The 19,465-nt window shown below is 47.3% G+C and overlaps 1 protein-coding gene across 1 annotated transcript; it reads left to right on the top strand.

Moving 5' to 3' along the window:
• The first annotated feature begins 4,937 nt into the window (after positions 1 to 4,937).
• Positions 4,938 to 6,652, top strand: LOC124663301 (mitogen-activated protein kinase kinase kinase 17-like). The gene has a single exon (XM_047201026.1). The coding sequence runs from the start codon at positions 5,228 to 5,230 to the stop codon at positions 6,650 to 6,652; it is 1,425 nt and encodes a 474-aa protein (XP_047056982.1). The 5' UTR covers positions 4,938 to 5,227.
• Positions 6,653 to 19,465: the final 12,813 nt, after the last annotated feature.

Genomic DNA, 19,465 nt, shown 5'->3' with positions numbered 1-19,465 from the left:
CACGATCGTCCCCGTTCGAAAAAGTCGCCGTCGATGAGCCGGCGTACCTACCTACTCGTATCCACATGTTTGCTACGTATTCATATAATTTAGTTGGATCATACACATTTCTATGGGGCTACATATACCCGTTTAATATTAATAACAGAGGGATATTGAGCGTTCTCAGTCGTTCATGTGTTTAAATTTGACTAAGTTTTCTCTATATTTGGAGAAAGGGGTTGTACTGGAGGAAACGCCTCCATGTTAATGGACACATCCAATAGAAATGGCGGAGAAAATAAATCGCAAGTTCTTTCTTCTTCTTGTTTTTTTTTAAATATCTTATGCGGGAAATTCTTCTTTTATTCGTTATGAGTTCCTTCTTCCAAGTAAGAAAATGTGTAAACTGTTGACCTAGTGCTGGTCCAACAAAAAGGAACATACGGCAAATGGTTTAACAAATGTCCAATGGAACAGGTTGGCCTCGGAATTCTGGAAAATTGGTAGGTTGGTGAGGCTACTAAAAATTCTGAAGATTTTGTAAGCAATACTAGTTAGTAGGATAGCCTGTACCGAACACTTGACTTTGGCAGTTGCCACCAATGCGTTCTTGTACTGGCGCGTGTTGACTTGGGCCGTTGAACTCGAACCGAGCTAGAGCGTCGTGGTCGTCGCTGTGAGCTCTTGCAGATCACCAGATGTAACGCGTTGGCAAAAGGCATGCATGTGCCAACACCGACATGCGGGAGCGGCCGCCGAACCGAATCCGCCTCCCGATTCCGTTCGGATGGGCAGCATAGATCCTCCTCGACCTGTCTGTCTCTGCAGCCCCGGCTCCTGTGTGTCGTACGTGTTCCGATGACGGAGTGGACGAATCCGATGTGCATCCACTTGCCAGCGCTGGGACGCAACGGCGACGCCCGATCCGACGTGTCCCACCACCGTGCCGTCCTCGTCGTGTTAACAGAAGGGGAGGGGCCGGCACTGCTGAGCGCCGAGCATCTCCATTCCATGCTCGCTGCGGAATGGAAGCACTGGATGTATCGAGACCACCAGCATATCCCAATTGCCTGGTCCCTTTCTGCCGCCGCAGGAACGCTGGCATCCACAGGTACGCGAGCCGTCCGATCCGGAGAATTCCATAGTACTGCAAGATAAGATATGGACTGTGGAAGTGTCTGTGTTTGCACAGCCTGGAACTACTGCTAGGCACCGGCACTTGCAGACGGCGGCAACTTGCGCCGCCTGAAACAACTACTCGCAGCAGTAGGACGAGATCCAAGACGGTGGCGGAGTGGATAAGCAATTTGCACACTCTGAAACTGCTGCTAGCGTAGAGGTGACAGCGAGCGGTCGAACGCACTTGGTGCAATGTGTACACAGCTCGAAACTTCTACTGGCACAGTGGCGCAAGCGGCTGATAGGGGAAGAACGCACCAACGGTCGGTGGAATCGGCCACGTTGATCGAACGCAACTACTACTAGTTCTCTGTTTGTAAACTCCGATCTTATCTTGGTTGAGAATCCTGAACCATATTTGATTTCTTCTCAGTCCTCTGCAGAATTTCTTCACGGTCTTGGTGGGTGCATAGCCGGTACTACAAGTCAAGCACCTACCAGGTCGACGGTGGGTTTGGTGGAGCAAACCTCTGCTGCTGGCTCACTCCTATATACTCCGTATATCATCATTCTTCTGCTGCGGAATCTGAATCTGAAGCCACAATGTCAATGCTGCCTGACATGTCACCCAACCAAAAAAGCCCACTTTGGGCGCACGCACGCGTTGACCTCCGCCCCTGGCATTTTCAATGCCAGGGCCCAATCACCAACCACTAGCAGTACGTGTCGCAGCATTTTGCTTTCACGGACGTTGATCCTATCGTCTCTGACCGGAGAAGAAGGAGCCACCACGATACGGCCGTTACCGGTGCGGCGGCACGGCAACGCTGATTTAATTTGGCACAGCTGATGAACTGACCAGGAATTAACAATCTTGATCGACGCCTGCCGCGGATTAATTAGCGAACCATCGCGCAACTGACCTGACGCCATTGTGCCAACACACTCGTGCTTCACATGTTAAGTAATAAGCGCTAGTTTTATCGCTCTTCCGATTTAGTATCAGCTCGCGCATCCAATTTTTATCCGGATTTGCTACTCCTCAGGTGACTGAGAATTTGTTAAGTCTCAGTCGACCTGCAGGACCGTTTGATCTACTTGAAGATTCGCGCAAGCTTGGCTGAGCGGAACGCAGAAAAATAAAAAGATATACGCAGCGTGCAGGATTCGACCTTTGGACCAAGCAGAACTAGATTAACATGCACAACCACTACGGCAGATACTGTTCCACGTTTGTTAGTGAGCACGTTCTCTAATAGAGTTATTTTGTAGCCATTTCCATTTTCATTTTTTTAGTTTTTTCCATTTTTTTTTTCTTTTATCTGTTTTATGTATTCTTTATTTATTTTTCAGTCTATTATATGTCCAACCTTGTTCTTGCCTTTGTAACAATTAACTTTTTTGATATATTTGAGTTTCGTGCAACTTGTATGTTTTGATCCTCATTATTTTTGACATGAGTCACACTCAAGAAACATGCAACTCAAGACATGAAGCAGTCCTAAGAATTGCGCAACTTCAACCGGTTTGTGCTACGAGTTGCACTTTTCTCGAGAAACATGCAACCGGTCTTGAATTAGTTACACTTTATCAAGAAATATGAGAGTGCAATTAGGGTTCTCATACGAGTTACATTTTTTATCAAGATATGTGCAACTCCAACAGATTTTCGCTACGAGTTGCACTGTTCTCGAGAAACATGCAACCGGTCTTGAATTAGTTGCACTTTTATGAAGAAATATGCAAATAGCAACATTGTTTTGGTACGAGTTACACTTTTCATCAAGATATGTGCAACTACAGCCGGTTTTCGCTATGAGTTGCACTTTTCTCGAGAAAACATGCAACTGGTCTTGAATTAGTTGTCCTTTTATCAAGAAATATGCAAGTAGCAATACGATTTTCATACGAGTTACACTTTTCATCAAGATATGTGCAACTCAAACATGTTTCTGCTATGAGTTGCTCTTTTCTCGAGAAACATGCAACCGGTCTTGAAGAAGTTGTACTTATATCAAGAAATATGCAAGTAGCAATAGTGTTTTGATGAGAGTTGCACTTTTCATCAAGATATGCATGTTCAACTCCAACTAGTTTTCGCTGAGAGTTGCACTTTTTTCGAGAAAGGTGCAAGTGGTCTTGAACTAGTTCCACTTCTATCAAGAAATATGCAAGTAGCTAATTCGAGTTATACTTTTTATCAAGATATGTGCAACTCCAACCTATTTTCACCATTAGTTACACTTTTCTCGAGAAACGTGCAACCGGAGTTACATTTTTCATCAAGATATGTGCAACTCCAACCGGTTTCCGCTATGAGTTACATTTTTCTCGAGATACGTGCAACTGGTCTTGAATAAGTTGCACTTTATCAAGAAATGTTGAATAACAATTTTATATGTATTTCTCAGTTTTTTCAAGTTATTTAAAGGTTACATTTTTGCCACACCAAAATTGCACCTTTTTTTTTAGAATCGTGTTCTTGTTTTACAGGTATCACCTTAATTTTGGACATGAGGTTTAGAAGTAACATTTTAAATAAAATTTTCTTTTTTTCCAAAATCACACGTACAAGCTAAGTACATTCTTTTTTGAGAGAGAAACAAGCTACGTATACATGACAAGCTACATGACCAGGCCCGTGACAAAACTAATCGACTGAGACATAGTCAAATCTCAGTCGCTTGAGACGCAGCCACTCCCATTTTTATCACACGGGAAACACGAGCATAACAGACTAAGTTTTCTAGCCCTTAATTAACCGGAGGTAACATATCTCGTGTTTCTCCTTCTAAAAGCATCTCCAATAGATGATATAGAATACTTTCTTCGCTTCAAAATAATCGCCTAAAACTAGATGTATTTAAACATATTTTAGTGTGTAGATATATTTATTTTTTAGCAATTATTTTAACCTGAAGGAAATATGATTTTTTTACATCACCAAAAAGTAACCTTTACATCACCTGTTGAGTTTTTGGTTTACAAGATGATGTATAATAGGACACCCTTGCTACACTAGATGATCTACAATAGGGCACATGTGGACCAAATCCTTCTTTTTTCGACAATTCAAACTTGGAATTCACCAGCTCAAACTTCAGTTTTAACAATTCTAATAAATTGTTATGCACAAGCAAAATATATATCCAAACACATTATAATTTGTGGAGCAAAATTTCTTAATATTGTGGTCAAAATTTAGCTAGCTCAATCAACTTGTGCTACATGTCCTCATCCCAGTCCTCAATACCTGCATCGATCTCCGTTGCTGCTGCGCTAGACCACCTCCTTTGCTCTCTTTTCCCTAGCACCTCCCTCTCTTGCTCTTCTCGACGGACCGCGACCAACCTGAGTGTTATAAACGATGACAAGCATTAACGAATAAAGAAAAGGAAATCGCAGCGGGAGACACAACATTTTAACGTGAAAAATCCCTCGTACACAAGAGGGAAAAGCCACAGACTCTAGCCAGCAAAACTTAACTATATCGAGGAGTGTTTACAAACGTCTTGGGTTATCGTATAATCTAATAAACCTTAGTTGGTGCCTTACAAGAGCTATGTATAGGCGGTGATGATGATCTGTACCCGCTACGCTTTGGCCCAAACATATCTGGCGACGGGCCTCGTTCTGCTTGTCAGAAGTTAGCCTCCATTTTATATGAATTTGGATCATAACATAACACCAAGCAACCCCGCGGCCTTGCCCCCCTCTGTTTCTCCTCTGTCCGGCCCCGTCTGTGTTCCGCCGCCCTCTCGAAGCGTTGATTGACCTCCGCATGAGCCGCGCCTCCCACCCACACAAATCGCAGCTTCCAATTGCCGCGCGTGGCGAGAACGCAAGACCCACGCTTTTCTTTCTGGCTCGCCAAGTTGAGCTTTGACACACACCAAACACCTTCACCCTAATCTAATCCCTTCACCCAATTAGCTCCAAGTCGTCTTCTCCTTCCCATTCCCATCCTCTGATGTTGTATATATAAACGCGCGCAACCACAGGCCACATAGAACCTATACTCAGACCAAACAAAAGGAACAAGAAGATCACACCGATTCAAACCACCACCGTATCCATCCCAGAGGAGCAAGCAAGCAACCACATAGGCAAGCAAAGAGTTTGGAGAATGGCGATCGCCGTTAGCGGTCAATGGACGCGGCTGCGCACGCTCGGCTGCGGCGCGTCGGGAGCCGTGGTGTCTCTGGCGGCTGACGGCGCCTCAGGGGAGCTGTTCGCGGTCAAGTCGGTGGCCGCGGCGGACGCGGCGATGCTGAGCCGGGAGCAGGGGATTCTGTCCGGGCTCTGCTCGCCTGACGTTGTGCGTTGCATCGGCGGCGGCCACCGCGACGGCTCGTACCACCTCTTCCTCGAGTTCGCCCCCGGCGGCTCACTAGTCGACGAGGTCGCCAGGAATGGTGGGTGCCTCGAGGAGCGCGCCATCCGCGCCTACGCGGCGGATGTACTGCGCGGGCTGGCGTACGTCCACGGCGAGTCGCTCGTGCACGGGGACATCAAGTCAAGGAACATAGTGATCGGCGCCGACGGGCGCGCCAAGCTCGCGGACTTCGGGTGCGCGAGGACGGTGGGCTCAGTGAGGCCGATCGGAGGCACGCCGGCCTTCATGGCACCTGAGGTAGCCCGGGGGGAGGACCAGGGCCCGGCCGCCGATGTATGGGCGCTCGGCTGCACGGTGGTCGAGATGGCCACCGGGCGCGCCCCGTGGAGCGACCTCGACAACGTCCTCGCCGCCGTCCACCGGATTGGTTACACGGACGCTGTGCCCGAGGTGCCGGCTTGGCTGTCTCCCGAGGCCAAGGACTTCCTCGCCGCGTGCTTCGCGAGAAACCCCCGCGACCGCCGCACGGCGGCGGAGCTCCTCGAGCATCCATTCCTGGCATTCCAACCAGGGGAGGCCAAGGCCCGGCAGTGGGTGTCGCCCAAGAGCACGCTGGACGCCGCATTCTGGGAATCGGAGTCCGACGACGACGACGAAAAGGAAATTTCGGTGAACGCGTCCGAGAGGATCAAGTCCTTGTCCTGCTCCATCTCGGCCTCGCCGGACTGGGATTCCGACGAAGGCTGGATCGATGTGCTCGGCGGCAAGCAGTGTGCCGAACCTTGCGATTCGCCAGCAACAAAGGAGCCAGCTGATCTGGCTAGCCGAGCGCCAGGCAAAGTGTGCTGGTCCGCGGCGGTGACAGCTGAAGACATGGCTGTCGTCGGTGGCCTTTCAAGCGATGAACAACTGGATGCAGAGGAAGGGCCGCCTTTCGGTGGAGATATCCTAGCCGACGATCAGTCAACTGATCGTCAGAACAAAGTCTGTGCGAAATCAGACAGAGAGATACCGTGTAAACGAATTGATGCAATAGAAAAGTTTTGTTTTCCACAAAAATTGCTGTCCCGTTCTGATAATTTCTCTTCCATGTTCTGGACCCGTTCTGATAAGTGTGTCCGTATTGAATTTCGATGCATGTTTGGAGAAAACAACATGTCTCTTTTTACACTTACTCCACGTTGCACCCACCCGGGAGCATATGCTTCCGGTTGATGAAATAACTTCTAAACAAAATTTAAAATGTTAAAAAATTAAACAAACAATTAACACATACATCCCGATATTATATGCGCTCATAAAACTGTTTCGTGGAAACTAATATTGTGTTGTGTGCGAAAAAGATAAATTTTGATGTATAAAAAAAGCTTTTCGCAAGATTTTTTTATCTTTTTCACATGTGTTGAAAAAAATTATTATTTTTTTGTGAAACTTGCCATGCATACGTATAATGTCAACTATACGCACCAAAGTTTTTTCAGATATTTTTTGACATTTTGAAATGATTTTTCGGGTACTAGAAGCATATGCTTCCAAGTTCAAAACTGATTTCATAAGAGCATTTTTAACAGGTGATGAATAATAGGAAGGTAAGGTAAAAACTAACTTTATTTCATATTGGGCAAAAAAAACCCGGTCTTAATAGGTGATGTATAGTTTTATGGTGATGCCTATTTTTTTGAAGGTGACATTACACGATGTAAATATACATCACCTACGTCGAGACGGATAAGAGAAGAAGGGCGGACTTCATGGGCGACAGGGATTTTCCCTTCGGGGCTGCACCGCCGACTCGTCCACGAAGACAGGAGGCGCAGAGACGTCGTCAGCAGGTGACATAGGCACCCCCAATGGGCCTGCCGAAGATAGTACCCGGGGTTTACTGAAGGCCCACGACTCGAAGAATAAGAAGAATCGGAAGCCCAAGTTGTTATTAAGGAAAGCTAGAGTTGTATTAGGAGAGAACACTTGTAATATTGCGGGAAGAGTTAGAAACCTTCCCGGACTCGTAACTTGTACATCACGAATCCCTCGGCTCCACCTCCTATATAAGGGGGAGTCGAGGGACAAAGAAAGCATCGAATCATTGTCTTACAAACCCTAGTTTTCATATCGTCGAGTACTTTTCGGCTGAAACCTTCGAGATCTACTTGCCCTCTACTTCCAACTAAACCCTAGTCTACAACCCGTAGGCATTGACAAATTAATCCCTTATCAATTGGCGCCGTCTGTGGGAAATAGAGGCGTCAAGGATCTGATCTCGATGGCACGTTCAAGATCGTCGACTTCATCAATTGCAAGCAACGCGATGGATCGAGGTAAACAGATCGCAACTGGTCCTGTCGATTTTGTTCCTCACCCGCCCTCCCGTTTGGATGCATATGCGTATCTGGAGGAGCCTATGGAGATGACGTTCGGAAGATTCCACTTTCGCGTCGAGAAAGAGGGAGCGTATCGTCTCAAAATTCCGATCTCGTCGGGATTGTCGGCGGTCGATTCCGATTTTTCAAGCTCAACATCGTCAATCGAGTCAGGCGAAGAGGAGACTTCATCGCCACACTTCATCACCAGGGCAAGCGAAAAGCTCGCCAAGATCTTCAGCGACATGTCCTTCAAGTCATCCGCGGACTCCTATATAAGCGATGACTCGAGCAGTGTCGACAGCTTCAACTTCATCGACAAATCCACTACAGTGGGCAAGGTCTTCACCAATCTTTATGATGGTGTCACCAAACCCAGCACAGATCTGAATACAAAATATCATCAGATTTATGTCATCGGAGAGCCAAGCCGCGATCAGGAGGAAACATCTGAGGCTTTCGACGATTTAGGAAATCCATACGTCGATCCCTCTGATCTACGACGAGGTCTAGGCAACAAATATGTCGGACCTGAGCCTCGTGATAGAGTTCAACTCCCGCAAGCAGCATGGGATAGAGCCGCAAGAGCTATGGATGGCTCAGAACCAATGGCCACAACAGCCACGCCAGAAGAGTTGCAAGCATATCAATATAGGCTCGCACGAGCTGCGAGGGAATTGGAAAAACAGACAGCTGCCCTGAACAGAAGAAAGGAGGCAGCCTCCGCGTCAAGCAGGCGAAGGGCAGAGCTGAGTCGACAATCTGGAACCTCGGGAGATAGCCACAGGGAAGCTCGGAACAGAGAAAGATCAAGGTTGCAACATATACCCGAAGGAGAAAGAGAGCACTTGGTTCAAAACCTCGACATGTCTTTTATGTCGATAGACACGAGAGGGAATATTATCCCCAAGACACCAGAAGCTGGGTATATGGCGACACAGGCCTTTATCCTTGCATCCAGGCCACCTCCAGGAGATCCAAGGGAGGCACTGTACAACATGGCAATGGCAGGAGTTGGAGCCATGGGAACGACGTTTGCATCAACACCTTCCGAAGGAACAGCAAGGCAAAATAGTCCACGACCTGCGGCAGCAGTAGCAGCAGCTCCCGAAGGAACAAGTGGAGCAAGAGACACAGCAGCGCAAGCAAGGGTGGACAGAGCACGACAAAGTAGAAGGGAACATCGGCATTCCCCAGAACTAAACGACGAGGATATGTGCGGTTTGCCATGCTTCACGAGGAGAGTCCCAAAAACTCGAGTCCCTTCGGGATTTAAGTTGCCTGATAACTTCAAGAAATTCGACGGCCTGCAAGATCCAGAGGATTGGCTAGTTGATTACCTCGAGATGGTGAAGCTCACAGGAGGGACCAGAGCAACAGCTATGCAAAGCATCCAGGTGCATTTAAGTGGAGCCGCGCGATCTTGGATTAAGAAGCTTCCTCCAGGATCTATCGACAGCTGGGATAGCTTCGAGGACATATTCGTCAAGAATTTCCGGTCCACCTGCAAAAAACCCGCATCGCTAGAGGAATTGAGGGCGTGTCGACAGAAGCCAGACGAATCAATGAGAAAATACATCCAAAGGTGGAATATCATCAAAAACTCGGCAGAGAATATATCTGACGAGAGAGCGATAGATGCGTTTGTCGCAGGAATCAGGCGAGGAGATTTTGTCGAGGATTTGGGGAGAACCAATCCAAAGACAGTATCCGCATTGATGGAGATAGCAAACAGATGGTTAGATGGAGAAGATGCTGTTCACAACAAATGGCATAGGTCACCAGAGGAGGACCGTGGCCGAAATTATCAAAATAGGCGACGATTTCCTCGGCAGTACTCGGGCTATGATGCACCTGGGCAAATTTTGGCTGGCTTGCGAGCAAGCGCCGGAGGAAACAATAGAGATGATTACCAGAGAAGCAACGAGCAGCGAGGCGACAATAGAGATGACTCTCGAAACAACAGGCAAAATACCGGGTCGAGGTTTCAGAGGCCTTTCGTGTCTCCCGAGGAGATGATGAACGGGCCGTGTCAGATGCATTTCTATCTCGACAATAACGGAAAAAGACAGTCAGGACACTTGCAAAAGGATTGCCGAAATTTTCAGGCAATGTTAAGGTGGGCAGGGCATGCAAACGCTCAGGCAGCGCCCAGAAATCCTCAAGGACCCAGGAGTGAGATTCACCTGCCACCTCCTCCCGCAATTACGCACGATAATCGACATCAGCTCAGAATTGCGGCAGCACCTGCACCACCGCCTTATGTTGATCCCAATTCCAATGGAGCGGTCTCGATGATTCAGAAAAGCAGGCCATCCAATAGAGCGCAGAAAGTAATCTCGCGACAGGTGTTCATGGCAGAGAAGATGCCTCCACCAACGGTTGAATATCTAAACTGGTCAGGGCAAGATATTGGATTCACAATAGCGGATCATCCACAGCAAGTTCCTCGACCAGGGCAATCAGCACTTATATTACCAGCAGTGATCGCAGGATTCGATGTATCTCGAGTGTTCATAGATGGCGGCAGCAGTTTAAACCTTATGTATGCAGATACACTAAGGAAGATGAACATATCCCTAGCAAACCTGAAACCAACCGACACGCGATTCCACGGTATTACACCGGAGAAGCCAAGTTATCCGTTGGGGAAGATTAATCTCGATGTCCAGTTTGGTACCCGAGAAAACTACAGAATAGAGAAGCTAGAATTTGAAGTCGTGGATTTCCCATCACAATACCACGCTTTGTTGGGGCGCCCAGCATATGCTAGATTTATGGCGGTACCACATTATACGTACCTGTTATGGAGGATGCATGGACCTAAGGGACCAATCATAGTCAAAGGAAGCTTTGCGTTAGCCGATAAGTGTGATAAGGATTTTCATCGACTGTCAGAAACCTTCGGGATGCAAGCAGAGTACATGGCGTCAAGGCTCACGACTGACTATGATGTGTTGCCAGATGTAGGAAGGCCAAATAAAGAATCAACTTTCAACACTGAGAAAAATTCTAAGGAGGTGCAGATCCACCCGACAGATCCGAAAAAGACGACGTCCATTGCAAACGACATGGACCTCGCATAGAAAATCGCGCTCGTCGAGTTCCTCCGTGAGCACTGGAAAATCTTCGCATGGTGTCCAGCTGACATGCCAGGAGTACCCAGGGAACTTGCCGAGCACCACCTAAACTTGGATCCATTAGAGAGACCAATAAAACAACCTTTGCGGCGTTTTTCGGAGCCAAACCGCAAAGCTATGCTATCAGAAATCGATCGACTAAGAGAAGCTGGTTTTATCAAGGAGCTGCATACATAGGCCACATGGGTAGCAAATCCAGTGTTGGTGCCGAAGAAAAACACTAAAGTCCTTTGCATGTGCGTCGATTTTACGTGTCTCAATAAACACTGTCCAAAGGATCACTTTCCCCTCCCAAGGATCGATCAAATTATCGACTCCACGGCAGGATGTGAACGTCTTTCCTTCCTGGATGCATATTCTGGTTATAACCAGATCAGATTGAAAGAAGAAGATGAGGTCAAAACAGCGTTCATCACACCCTATGGCGTATTTTGCTACTGAACAATGCCTTTTGGTCTAAAAACGCGGGAGCAACATACCAGAGGATGATGCAGAAGTTCTTAGCAACACAGATTGGGAAAAACGTACAAGTGTACATCGACGATGTTGTCATAACATCAAAGAAGGGGACGACGTTAATCGAGGATCTGAAAGAAACCTTCGACAACCTCGACAAGTTCTGCCTCAAGTTGAACCCGATGAAGTGTTCCTTTGGCATCCCTGCAGGAGAACTTCTTGGGTTTCTAGTCTCAGCAAGAGGGATTGAAGCAAATCCCAAAAAAATCCAAGCTATCGTAACAATGAGGAAGCCAACAAAGTTGAAGGAAATACAGCAGCTAACTAGGCGAGTCGCAGCTTTAAGCAGATTTGTCGCCAGGTTAGGAGAAAAAGCGTTACCGTTCTATGCTTTAATCAAGCAAGGAGAGAAATTCCAGTGGAACGAAGAGGCCGATAGAACCTTCGAGGATTTGAAGCGTACAATTTCGCACCACCAATCTTGGTGGCGCCGAAAGAAAAGGAACCTCTCCTGTTATACATCGCAGCCATGCCTCAGGTGGTTAGCACGGCGCTAGTCGTCGAAAGAGAAGAAGAAGGGAAACTCCATGGAGTGCAAAGGCCGGTATATTTTATCAGTGAAGTTTTATCGCCTTCCAAACAGCAAGACCCGCAATACCAGAAGTTAGCATATGGAGTATTCACGACAGCAAGAAAATTGCGCCACTATTTTTCGGCACACCCGATCATAGTGGTCAATGAAGCGCCTCTATCACATATACTGAACAATCCAGAAGCTAGAGGGCGTGTCTCCCTTTGGGGAATAGAACTTTCCCCTCGGGACATCACGTATGAAAAAAGAAAAGCAATCAAGTCGCAAATTCTGCCAGATTTCATTGCAGAGTGGATGGAGTTACAAAATACAGGACCCCCAGATTTGTCGAGAACTTGGACCATGAACTTCGATGGATCCAAGAGAGTAGAAGGAGCAGGTGCAGGAGTGATACTCATATCACCTGAAGGCGACAAATTGAAGTATGTCCTACGGATGACGTTCCCAAACGCATCTAACAATGAAGCAGAATATGAAGCTCTTATACACGGGATGAATATGGCGAAAGCTTGCGGCGCAACTCGATTAAAAATCTTTGGCGACTCACAATTGGTAGCTCAGCAGGTTATGAACCAATGTGATGCAGTCAATGATAGCATGGTGGCATACAAGGAAGTGTACAACGAGCTTGAGAAGCTGTTTGATGGATGCGAAGTAAATCACATCAGTAGGCTGAGCAACGATGAAGCCGATGTTCTCGCAAACATCGGGTCGCAGTGCCTTGCAATCCCGCCAGGTGTGTTCTGGGAAGAGATAGCTGAGAGATCTACAAAGCTAAAGAAGGCGCAGAAGAAGAAGAAGGAGGAGAAAACTTCGGCACCTCTCAAAGAAGCTCCAGAAGAAGAAGAGGACCAGGAGCTGGTGATGATGGTAGAAGTCCCATGGATGCAAGCGTACATATCGTATATCCTAAGGAAAGAAATACCCGACGACCCAGTTGAAGCAAGGCGAGTTATTCGACGATCCAAAGCTTTCACAGTGGTTAAAGGGGAGTTATACAAGCAAAGTATTTCGGGCGTGCTGCAAAGGTGCGTTACACCCGAAGAAGGAAGGATGATCTGAAAGGATGTACACGAGGGAATATGTGGTCACCACGCGAGCAGTCGAGCTATTGCGGCCAAGGTTTTTCGGGCTGGATTTTACTGGTTGACAGGAATCGAGGATGCAAAAGAAATAGTACGGACCTGCGACGCGTGCCAGAGATTCGCGGCAAGACCCCACTCTCCAGCAGCAGAGCTGATGCCAATACCATTGTCTTGGCCTTTTGCCCAATGGGGACTCGATATGGTGGGAAAATTGCACAAGGCTTCGCCAGGAGGATACGAGTACATGTTGGTTGCTGTCGATAAATTCACCAAGTGGATAGAAGCGAAGCCGATAAATTCACCAGATGCAGCGTCAGCAATAAAATTCGTGAAGGGCATCGATGGTAGTAACTTTACGTCCAAGGAGTTCAAGGCATACTGCACAGAAGTAGGCATCAAATTGCACTTCGCGTCAGTTGGGCACCCGCAAACCAACGGCCAAGTCGAGAAAGCCAATGGTATCATCTGCAACGGTATTAAAAAGCGCCTGCTAGGACCGCTTGAAAAGGCTCGACATACCTGGCCAGAAGAATTGCCAAGTGTCCTATGGAGTATTCGAACAACACCAAATACGGCGACGCAAGAAACTCCGTTCTTTTTAGTCCATGGAGCTGAGGCAGTACTACCGATCGAAATAGAGCATGACTCCCCAAGAGTCACAGAGTACGACGAAGAAACTTCAAGAAGAGCTTTGGAGGACGACGTAGGTGCACTCGACGAAGTTCGAGATGAAGTACTCTCACGAGTCACCAAGTACCAGCAAGACCTAAAAAACTACCACAGTCGACGATTGCGGCCAAGATCTTTCCAGTTCGGAGATTCGGTTCTATGGCTCAATCAACAAAGTACTGAAAAGCTCGAGTCACCATGGCTGGGCCCTTACGTCGTCACAGAAGTAATCGAAGGAGGAGCGTACAGGATCAAGGACAAGAAGACAGGGGTTCCCGAGAAAAACCCCTGGAACGTGGCGCAGCTCAGGCGGTTCTACGCTTAGAGCCGAAATATAGTCCTCCCTTGTAAAAATACAATGTACTGAAACGCCCGCGAGTTTTCAGACGCACTCTTTTCCTTTTCAGGGCACCGAGTGGGGCTGGAAAGGTTTTTAATGAGGCGGGCTCGCGGTGCTGCAATATAATAAAAGATAGTGATGAGATACATCTTTTTTCTTCGACACGCTCGGGGGCTCATAATCCACGACAGCAAAATACATATATTCTCGCAAAACAGTAAATTCTTCGAGAAGACAAAATATTATAGGCTCCAGCCAAAGGCTCGGGGGCTTCGCAATATAGACAACTTCATCAATACAAAGAGTCCGACAAAAAATATAGACATAACTTTTTGCAATATAGTACAACTCAGTCAAGGCCTAATATACTATCTATGGATAAACCTTTGTTATTTGCAGCAGTTGTCTTGTGCTCAGCATAGCTCCCCTTGATGAAGAATTCAGAATCCATGCGAAGAAGTTCATCCATCATCGCTTCGGCCACAGGAGTCACCATTTCATTGATATCATCGACGTTTTTCTTTCGTCGCGATTTCTTGGCCAGGCAGTCAGGGACAATCTTCGCCAGATCTAGTTTTGGATGGCAAATATGTATCATGATCATGGCGAATCTTGCTCCAGCAGTCAATTGAGCTCGTACAAAGTTATGAATCCGAGGAGCATCTCGAAACTTTTCCATCAATCCAAGAAGAGTATCGGGAGCTTCATCTCGCGGAAACATAGTCTTGTAAACAAGGGTCAAGGTTCTCGTGCAGAAGTTAAGGAATTCGCGAACTTGACACGCGCGATCTTGAAACCTGACAATCTGTTGGGTCCGCTCGGGAGTGGCCCAGAATAGACAGCCATGGTTAAGAGAAAGATTAACGAGGAGGTTCGTCCTTACATTCACCCTCTCATCTTCAGCAGCAGTGTCAAGAACAGAACCTATCAAGCGAAAGAACAAGAAATTTTTAAAAAAGGGGGGTACAGCAAAAGACAGAGGAAGCTCTAAGTTGGGAAAAGCATACCCAACATATCCACACTAGCTTCAGTCATTAACTCGAGCATACTATTTTCTCGAGTAGTTGCTCTTTCAGCTTCCGAAATAGCAGCTTCCTTGGCAGTTATGGCTTCTTTAGCTTGTTGAAGGGCAATCCTCTCCCTTTCGGATGCTTTGCGAGATTGCTCCATCATTGCAAGAGTTTGCTTTTTCATGGACCGAAGCTGTTGGCGAAGTTCTTGCAAATCTTGCGAGGAGTGTTTACTTGAAGAACCTTCGACAAGGTCATCATCGACAAGTGCTTTCTTCGGGAAGGAGGAAGCAGGAAAAGTGTCGGCAGGATGAGGATTTGCGGAGTAGTTATCAAATATCAACTGGAAAAGAAAATTTCAGTATCAATGGTCACGCAAAATAGAATTCCATTGATCTTCGGGACATTTACACAGATATTACAGAAGGAGTCTTCAAAAGAATTACTACGACAGTTGTCGCCAAAGCTACTATGGCGACAACTTCAGAAGGAACAGGAAAATGAAAAACGAGAAAAGATAGGGCATTCTACTAGACCTCCGGCTTTGACGAGCTAGGGGCAGGAGTAGGCTTGAATCCAAGATAAGCGAGGATCTTCTTTGTGTTGGGCTTCGCAGCCTTGATCAGCGATCGCCACTTCGTGGTCTCCATCTCCTGTGTGTCGCCAACTTTGGTCCAGTCGATGTTTTGCTGGTTGTCAGCAACCAGGGCGACAGTGCTTTCAACAACAACCTTAATATTTTCTTGGCGCAGCTTCAGTCCAAGATCTTCGGGCGGATTAAAGCACTTGGCAAGAGCAAGAAAAGTCGCGGGTTCCTCTTTCTTCGGGAAGAAGTAGGGGAAGAGCCGCGACGGCCCTTCCTTAGCATGATCAATGCCGTCGCGTGCTTCTGTTCCGTGAAACTCAAGGAACACAAGTGCGTCAAGAAGAGGATCATTGTCGGGATCTTCAAGTTCAAATTCCTGAGATGTTTTACCTGTCGAGGCAGAAATTTATTGATCAACAAACGAGTAAAGAAAAGCAAGTCCAAAGAATACAAAATGGTTCGGGTACTCACTGACAAAGCGACGGTTTTGCGACTTCAGGCATTTAATAATCGCGTCCTCGCGAGCAGATTGTGCGGTTATATGCTCGCTCAGCGAAGTCTCGGCGTCGTGAAGCCTCTTCTTAAGTTCTTCGACACCAGCAGCGTCGGCCTTGGCCTTGTCAGCCTCTGCCCTAGCCTTACTAGCATCTGATTCGGCCTTCTTACGAGCCTCCTCACTTTGCTCTAATTTTTGAGCAAGTGTGTTGGCACGCTCGTTGGCCTCCGCCAGTTTTTCTGCCAAGATAGTGAAATCTAGTTAAAATCACGACAAGAAAGGAGTGAGAAGGCAAGGGTAAAGAGAAGCAGAAAGACATTACCTTCAGCTTTGCTAGCATACTCACGGTACCCAACGAATTGGGCACCGAAGCGGATGAATTCCTTAATCAAAGGCTGTTAAAAGAAAGATAGAGAAAGAAAGCGTCGGTAGGGGAAAAAGTGCGATAGCACAAAATCAAAAGAAGCAAACAGAGAAAACATCGACAGCATCAGAAAGCATTTAAGGACTTACATCATCCAAAAGAGGAGTCGAGGAGCTACCCAATTGCAAGGTAGGCTCCGTGATTGTTTCAACCCTTGCCCTTTTTGGTGAAGGGACAAGGGAGCTTGCAGGAGGAGTAGGTGCGTCGGTGTTTTGTTGAGGAGGCGAAGATTTTTCTCCTTCAACTTGCACCTCAGAAACAACTAGAGTATGCGACGTACTCGTTCGAGCAGTCGCATCAATAGCTGGAATTTCTTCCTCGTCACCACTACGATTAAATGGCGACAGTATAAGAAGCAAGATAGACAAAAATCTTCAAGTCGCAAAACGGTGAGAAACAAAAGGTGACTTACGAACTGATGAGGGCTTCAAGGTATGGATCGAAAGCTGCCTTCCGACGTGAAGGAGCAGCTTCTTCGGCTTTGGAAGTGCCGGAATCTTCGACGTATGCCCTCTTCCTTTTGTTCTTTGTAGAAACAACAGGAGGAGGAGAGTGTGCCAAGGTGGTACCTTCGGATTCAGCTTCCTTTTCAGAGGATCCCGCAGATTTTCGAGAACCTGCGGGTTCACTATCAGGGCCAGGAGCATCTTGGTTGTCATCAGTGACAACGACTCGTTCTTCGACTTCCCCACCTTCAGGAAGGGGAGGAAGAGAGACAATATCTGGATGGTTCCGTACAAAGCAAAGAGGGATGTCAATAAAGGAGTTATGCAAAGGATGTCAAACAAAAATAGAGAGTCGACAAAAGTTACCTTGGGGAGCGCATTGGCGGCGCTGTATGGTTTTACTCGACAAGAAGACGGGACAGGATCTTTTTTGCTGAGGGAGGAAATTTTCCGGACAAGTTTTTCTAAGTCCTTGACCGACAAATCCACCGACAGGCGATCCACATCATTATCACCAGCATACTTCCAGAGGGGATTTTTGCGAGCCTGCAGAGGCTGCACTCTGATCCTAAGGAAATACGCCGTGATTTGGATACCCGACAGTTCTTTACCGCGGGTGTTTTGGAGCTCGTGGATGCGGGTCATTAGTGCCTCCGTCGCCGTTTTTTCTTCCTCGGTAGCCTCTGCATCCCAGGAGCGGCGGCGGTAGATTTTCTCGGCACCATCAAAAGGAGGGATGTTGTCTTCAGCACATCCATGATTCTCCTCATGGATGTACAGCCATTTTTTGCGCCACCCTTGAACTGAGTCAGGGAATTTGACATTGAAGTAATCGACATCAGGGCGAACACGGATAACAACGCCGCCTATGTTATAGGCGACATTGGGAGAGCCATTACGGCGGCAGAAAAAGATACGCTTCCACAACGCCCAGTTAGGCTGGACGCCGAGGAAGGATTCGCAAAGAGTGATGAAGATGGAAATATGGAGGATAGTGTTGGGAGTGAGGTGGTGAAGTTGCAGTCCATAAACAAAAAGCAACCCCCGAAGAAAAGGGTGAATGGGGGCAGAGAGACCGCGGATGAGATGATCGACGAAACTAACCTGATACTCCATTCGAGGGGTTGGGTAGCTCTCTTCGCTGGGGAAGCACATCGCCTTTGGCTTCTTGCTGATCCCCAGTTTCTTCAGGAGGTTGATGTCTTGGGTCGAGATTTTGGATCTCTCCCACTCAGCGCTCCCTAGATCCACGGAAGCCATCTGTGATTCAGGAGTGTTGTGCCTGGTCAATCTGCGCAGTGGCATCAACAATGGCGCAGGAACACAATGTGAGAGTGGTTGAGCTCAGGGAGTTATGGAGCGCAAGAGGGGATTTTTGCAGAGGAGAGCAGAGGAGCGGCGCGAGCGAAAGTGCTGGAGGAAGAAGATGAAGACTTTAAATAGAGGTGCGGCGAAGCGGCGTACCGTTGGATGGAAAAAGTGTGCGGCAGATGATGTACACGTAGAACAGGGGTAAAAAAGTAATTTCGCCCTACAGGCGTTACAGTGCGTGCGCCAGGAAAAGCGGAGGACGTGTGCCCCCCACTTGCACGACGTGTCAATATGATGCGTAATTTGGGCCCGCAAGGCAGCGAGAGAGAACATCTCGCGATTTCCAGGAACAGCGGTCGTGGCTATCGTCAGCAATGATGTCACTTCAGCAAGAAAAAATTTTGACTCAACAGTTTCATAAAAAGGCGATAGCAAAAGATATTAGAGAGCCTTTGATCAAATACAAGTTTTTGATCAAATGCTCGGGGGCTACTTTGGAAAAAATGAAAAGTTCGACAACGACAAAATAGAAATGGTGTGAGCCTATGATCAAATACAAATATTTGCTCATAGCCTCGGGGGCTACTCCCATCGGGAGCGCTGTTCGCGCACCCGAGAGATTTGAAAATATCGGGAGAGAAAAAAAAATAGCGGCATAAGGCGTGGAGCCTACACCCAAGCACAAGTCCTTGGCTGTAGCCTCGGGGGCTACTCCCATCGGGAACGCTGTTCGTGTGCCCGATGAAATTATAAAAAAAGAGAGAAAAGAAGAAAGATAGAAGAACAAGAGAGTATATTTCGAGTTATAAGTAACTCTACATATACTCCCATCGGGAGGTCAATATAAGTCATCCGTTGACTCAATAAAATGTGCCATTCCAGCAGCCGAATAAGCACTCGACAATATATTCTCAGAACGCCAAAGTTGCGAACAAATTCTGAATGCCGCAAAACTTTGCGAAGGTAAGACCCCAGATCCGTTCTGTGTGGCGTGGCGCCGTCTCTGACGTCGGTTTGCTGCTTTTATCCGTATCAACAGATACGAAGAAAAATCCTAACGGACGCATTAGGTACCCGATAAATATGACTGGGACTCGACAGAATGGTAAGACC

Source organism: Lolium rigidum, chromosome 6 (genome assembly GCF_022539505.1).
Source record: "Lolium rigidum isolate FL_2022 chromosome 6, APGP_CSIRO_Lrig_0.1, whole genome shotgun sequence".
NCBI classification, from domain to species: Eukaryota; Viridiplantae; Streptophyta; class Magnoliopsida; order Poales; family Poaceae; genus Lolium; species Lolium rigidum.
This window is presented reverse-complemented; position numbering and strand designations above follow the sequence as displayed.

Excerpts from the sequence above, each read along its gene's own strand:
- LOC124663301 (XM_047201026.1), top strand. The coding sequence starts at position 5,228 with ATGGCGATCGCCGTTAGCGGTCAATGGACGCGGCTGCGCACGCTCGGC.